This window comes from Apium graveolens, chromosome 2 (genome assembly GCF_009905375.1).
Source record: "Apium graveolens cultivar Ventura chromosome 2, ASM990537v1, whole genome shotgun sequence".
Classification (NCBI taxonomy): Eukaryota; Viridiplantae; Streptophyta; class Magnoliopsida; order Apiales; family Apiaceae; genus Apium; species Apium graveolens.
This window is the reverse complement of record NC_133648.1, coordinates 105,485,030-105,490,408: the sequence shown is the minus strand read 5'-3', so window position 1 is coordinate 105,490,408 and position 5,379 is coordinate 105,485,030. Positions and strand designations below refer to the sequence as shown.

The 5,379-nt window shown below is 36.9% G+C and overlaps 1 protein-coding gene across 1 annotated transcript; it reads right to left on the bottom strand.

The window, feature by feature from the left end:
* Positions 1-2,849: 2,849 nt before the first annotated feature.
* Positions 2,850-3,673, bottom strand: LOC141691981 (two-component response regulator ARR9-like). Its single transcript, XM_074496730.1, has 3 exons — positions 3,568-3,673; positions 3,073-3,179; positions 2,850-2,981 (listed from the first exon to the last, which is right to left on the bottom strand). Exons 1-3 carry the CDS (start codon positions 3,671-3,673, stop codon positions 2,850-2,852), a joined length of 345 nt encoding a protein of 114 aa, XP_074352831.1.
* Between the last annotated feature and the right edge of the window lie 1,706 nt (positions 3,674-5,379).

The window sequence follows — 5,379 nt, the reverse complement described above, 5'->3', positions numbered from 1 at the left end:
CTTTTTAAGGATGGGATATAACGACTCCCAATTGACCCCAACCGACATGCCGATATATGGATTTGCGGGAGTGGAGTGCCCCGTAGAAGGGATAATCAAGTTGCCAACAACCATATGACAAGAACCAAGGCAAGCAACTCAGATGTTGGACTTTGTAGTGGTAAAGGCTAGTTTGACTTACAACGCTATAATGGGAAGAACAGGGATACACGCCTTCAAGGCAGTCCCTTCTTCCTACCATTCAGTTATGAAGTTTCCAACCCGGGATGGGATCGGAGAAGAGAGAGGAGATCAAAAAATGGCTAGAAGTTGTTATATGGCCTCTTTGAGGGTAGATGGAGTTGGGGGGCAGGTTCTTCCTAGTGAAGATCTGGATATCCGAGAGAATGATGAGAAAAGAGAAAAGCCAGCAGAAGACTTGGTTTCAATTCCTTTAGCCCCCGAAGATCCTGAGAAGGTGACTTTTATTGGAGCCACGCTCGAGGAGCCCTTTCGAGGGAAGTTGGTGAAATTTTTCCAAGAAAATAGTGACGTATTTGCATGGTCAGCAGCTGATATGCCAGGCATAGACCCGGAACTGATTACTCACAAGCTGAATGTGGACCCAAATCGGAAGACAGTAAAGCAAAAGAAAAGAAGTTTTGCTTTAGAGAGGCAAGAAGCTATAAAATAGGAAGTAGAGAAGCTCTTAGAGGCTGGTTTCATTAAGGATGTGTGTGGACTTCACTGATTTGAATGATGCATGTCCTAAGGACTGTTTCCTGTTACCAAGGATCGATACTTTGATAGATGCCACTGCTGGGCATGAGATGTTGAGCTTTATGGATGGGTTTAGTAGATACAATCAGATTAAGATGCACACGGACGACATTCCAAAGGTATCATTTATCACTGACTTTGGTGTTTATTGTTATCTTGTTATGGCATTTGGTCTCAAGAATGCAGGAGCCACCTATCAAAGGTTAGTAAATAAAATTTTTAAGGATCTTATTGGCAAGACCATGGAAGTCTATGTTGATGACATGTTAGTCAAGAGTCTAGTAAAGACTGACCATATAACCCATTTGAGGGAAGCTTTTGAGGTCCTGAGATATAATAAGATGATGTTAAATCTTACGAAGAGTGCTTTCGGAGTAGGGTCTGGAAAGGTTTTAGGATTAGTGGTCTCCAAGAGAGGAATCGAGGCCAATCCCGATAAAATAAAGGCAATCCTGGACATGGAGCCACTAAAAACTATCAAAGATGTTCAGAAGCTCACAAGAAGGGTTGCTGCACTGGGACGATTCATCTCCAAGTCAGGGGACAAGTGCTTGTCGTTCTTCAAGTCCTTAAAGATGGTCAAAAATTTTGAATGGAGTGAGGAAAGCCAGAAGGCATTTGAGGAATTAAAGAAATATATGGCTCAGGCCCTGTTGTTGGCCAAGCCAACTTTTAATGAAGTTTTATACTTATACTTGGCCATTTCAGAGAATGCCTTGAGCGCTGTATTGGTTAAGGAGGAACTGAAAATCCAAAAATCCGTGTACTATGTTAGTAAAATTTTGCATGGAGCTGAGTTGAATTATTCAACTATTGAGAAGTTTGCTTTAGCCTTGGTAATGGCTTCCAGAAAGTTGCGTCCTTACTTCCAGGGTCACAAGATTGAGGTGCTAACAAATCAACCCTTGATAAATATCATTCATAGTCCCAAGGCTAGTGGAAGGCTGATTAATTGGGCAATAGAGTTGGGAGAATTCAACATCAAGTATAAGCCACAAACGGCGATAAAAGCCCACGCATTGGCTAACTTAGTGGTGGAATGTACCATACCCAACCAAGAAGTTGGGGGGCAGGAAGATACCATACCTCAAGACAAGGAAGTTGATAAGGAGGAAAAAGAAAAAGTTGATAAGGAGAAAGAATACTGGGTTCTCTATATTGATGGAGCATCAAAAACAAATTCAAGTGGAGCAGGTTTGGTTTTACAAAGCCCTGATGGGTTCTTAATTGAGTATGCCATGAAGTTACACTTCCCAACCACAAATAATGAGGCTGAATATGAAGCTCTAATAACTGGTCTTGGCTTAGCAGGGACACTTAGGGTCAAGAACTTAAAAGTCTGTCGAGACTCGAAGCTGGTCATATCTCAGGTGAAGGGAGAGTTTGAGGCAAGGGATGATACGATGGCTAAATATGTTCGCCTAATAAGGGTTGTGATGACCCAATTCGATGAATGCCATGTTGAGCACATTCCGAGGGAGGAAAATGCCAAGGCAGATGCCACTACACCATAAAATGCCTACAGTAACACCAAAAAAACGTTGTATTAGGGGGTAAATATGTTGTTTTTGCCCCACTTTTAAGCTAAGGTAACATTTTCTTAAAGATAGGTTTTTCCATGTTGCCTTAGGGGTCTAAGGTAACATCTTTGGTGCCTAAGGCAACATCGTTTTTTAACTTGTTTATATGTTGCCTTAGCTTGCTAATGCAACAGAAAGAGAGATCAGGTGTAACTTATTTTTTATGTTACCTTGGAGTTTTAAAATATTTTTAAAAAAGTGGGCCCCACGGTGGGACCCACTAGCTGACATGGCAAGTGTGGGCCCCACAGTGCTGAGTTGTCTTGATGACGTGGCAAGTGGGCCCATAGAACCTAATATAACATTTTGAGAAGCTGTTGTAACATTATAACTAGCCTAATAAAACCTTTTAAACATAATATGGCAACGGTTTAGGAGGCTATTGTAACACTTTAGCACAAACAAATTGAAATACTTATTATGTAAACTAAAGAATCCCAATTATACAATTTCATAACTCCAAAATAATGCATCCAACCCAAAAATTAAACATCCAAATATACAACCAAATTAAACGTCCAAACTAACTATAGTCACTACTGGTATGTCTCTGAAAGGTGACTCTTTTATTTTCTTGAGCAGATCATAGCCTGTCATTCCAGGCATACAGTAGTCTGTTATAATAAGATTCACTGCCATTTCCTGAAATCAAGAAGACCAAGTTTTAACAATCCAGAAGTGCATATAACTGAGCCCTTTTGAAGTTGCAGCTTTAAAAAAATGAAATGAGTACCTGTTGATTTATTGGAGATGTAAATGCTTCGTTGGGACTGATTTGTTCATCATCTTCATGCAATTCAAGAAATTCTAAAGCTTTACTACCAGAATCAACTGCTGTAACTGCCATAAAAAACAATCATAACCAAAAAATCTAAACTAATGATATAAACTAACAGATCAGAAAAGGAATGAGGTTTGTTGGGGGTGACAATTACATATCAAGGAGGTGGGTTGGGGGTACATGCAGTTTCTTAGATGTCAAAATAGCACATTTAATATCCACGTAAAATTAATGCATATGATTTTTACCAAGACACTAAATTGAATATTTGAACAAATTTATACATGTGTTGTTAGTAAGTCTGAGTTCTGTCGGTGACCTGATAAAGCTAATTTATTTACAAAGACTGTAGTTATAACAAATACAATCAGAATATATTAACAAGGCAGTCAACAAATAAATTTGCAGGACAAAGTAACTAAAGTCATTACAAAGAAAAGGATATACCTTTCATGAGACATAAAATTATCCATAAAACCATTGCACATATAATAGGCTCGCAATTCCCACGGGTTCCAATTATGAAGGTGAATGGATTGAAAAGCCATACCATTACAGAGTATATACATATTTTATCAGAAACACCTTGTAGCTTCAAAATTGACCGGATGAAAAATCCCACAAGCAGATCTTCAAAACGAGTATAACACAGTTTTCAATATAACAGTTTTAATATGAATTATATATAAATAAAAAAAAGACTAAATCAACACTAGAAAAGATTAAGTCACTGATATATAACCAGTATATGAATTATATACAAAAAAATTTGAATAAAATTTCCCTCCACTACTGAACCCCTCTTATTTCCAACCAGTGATGACCAAATAGCTTTCACCATACATAGAAATTGTGCACATTGTACACGTAATCGAGCCAAGTTGCAAATTATCATGTTTGAACTTGGCTTGACTAGACAGTTCCGAGTTCGGGCTCGATTGAGTGTACATTGTATAGGCTTGTGAGCCTGGTGATTTAAATAATTTCATACCCGAGCTTGGATTGAAATAATATATGTCTGAGCTTAAATTCGGTATAATGATTGTTTCCAAATTCACTCATAGCTTAGTCGTTTACAGTTTACACCAAAGTGTACATACAAACTGAGTTTGTACACTCAAATCTTTCACTTAGCTACTAGGCATGTCCCCCCACAGCCCCGCCCAAAATCTTTTTCCCCACAACCTGCTAAAACTTTACAAACTTAAGGCTTCAATTTAATTGCAAAGTGGTGACTGAACTTCAAAAACTTTAGGCTTCATTTTAATTGCGAGGCGGTGGCTGGACTTTTCCAAGTGTAGAAGCATTTTACTGGATTCTATGTTTCACAATTTGGTCGCAACATATTGCTTATGCCTGTCCAAAAATGTGGTTTTGTCGCCACTTTCTGAAAGATGAAAGCAATTAATGGCTACCAAATACAATTTAGGACATTCAACCATCAAAATGCTATATTAGATAATAGTCCAGCCACCAATTTTTCCCACCACAGTTGGGAAAAGAAGCGTTGTTAAGAGCTTCTTTGTATCTTATATTATCTGCACGGAGCTTTTCATTTTCATTCCTCAGCTGCGTGTTCACCCAGTGTTCATGTTGAGATTACAGCAACATATTTATGTAGGTGATCAGAAATCTTTTACAGCCAGCCATACTTCATTAAATAAATAAAAAAAATTATCACAAATATATTTAAAATGATATATACTGTTGAAGAGTAACAATTACATAATTAGTATCACAATAATTAAGAGATATATAATTCAAACAGAAGTAATTAATTAAGTTACAAGAAGTTATTAGTATAAAAGAAAAAAAATGCACTGAACTTATAAGCAGTAAATAAAATTTAGCTAGCTAGGCACTTGTTTATTTCTTAGAAAAAAATAATAAAATTATATTTATTTCTTAGAAAAAAATAAAAAGGAGAACACATGAACATAAGCTTAGCAATATCAAAAGGAAGAAGAAAATATATATTTACCTTAAAGATGGGAATTCATATATATGTTGATCTAGATATCTTAACCAATCAAACTATCATTCAAAATGCAAACAATGATCTGTGATATTAAAGCAAAGTGTCTGTCAAACAACTATATCAGAGCATTTAGCACAATACAAAATCAATTTTTATTCTTGCTATATATCCTTGCTTATTCTCTACCACAAATACTTATCCTCCATCAACTGATGTTTCATTCTTATTTCAGAAAAAACTCTTTTATACCACCGGTTCTCTTCTCGCATTACTAATCCTCT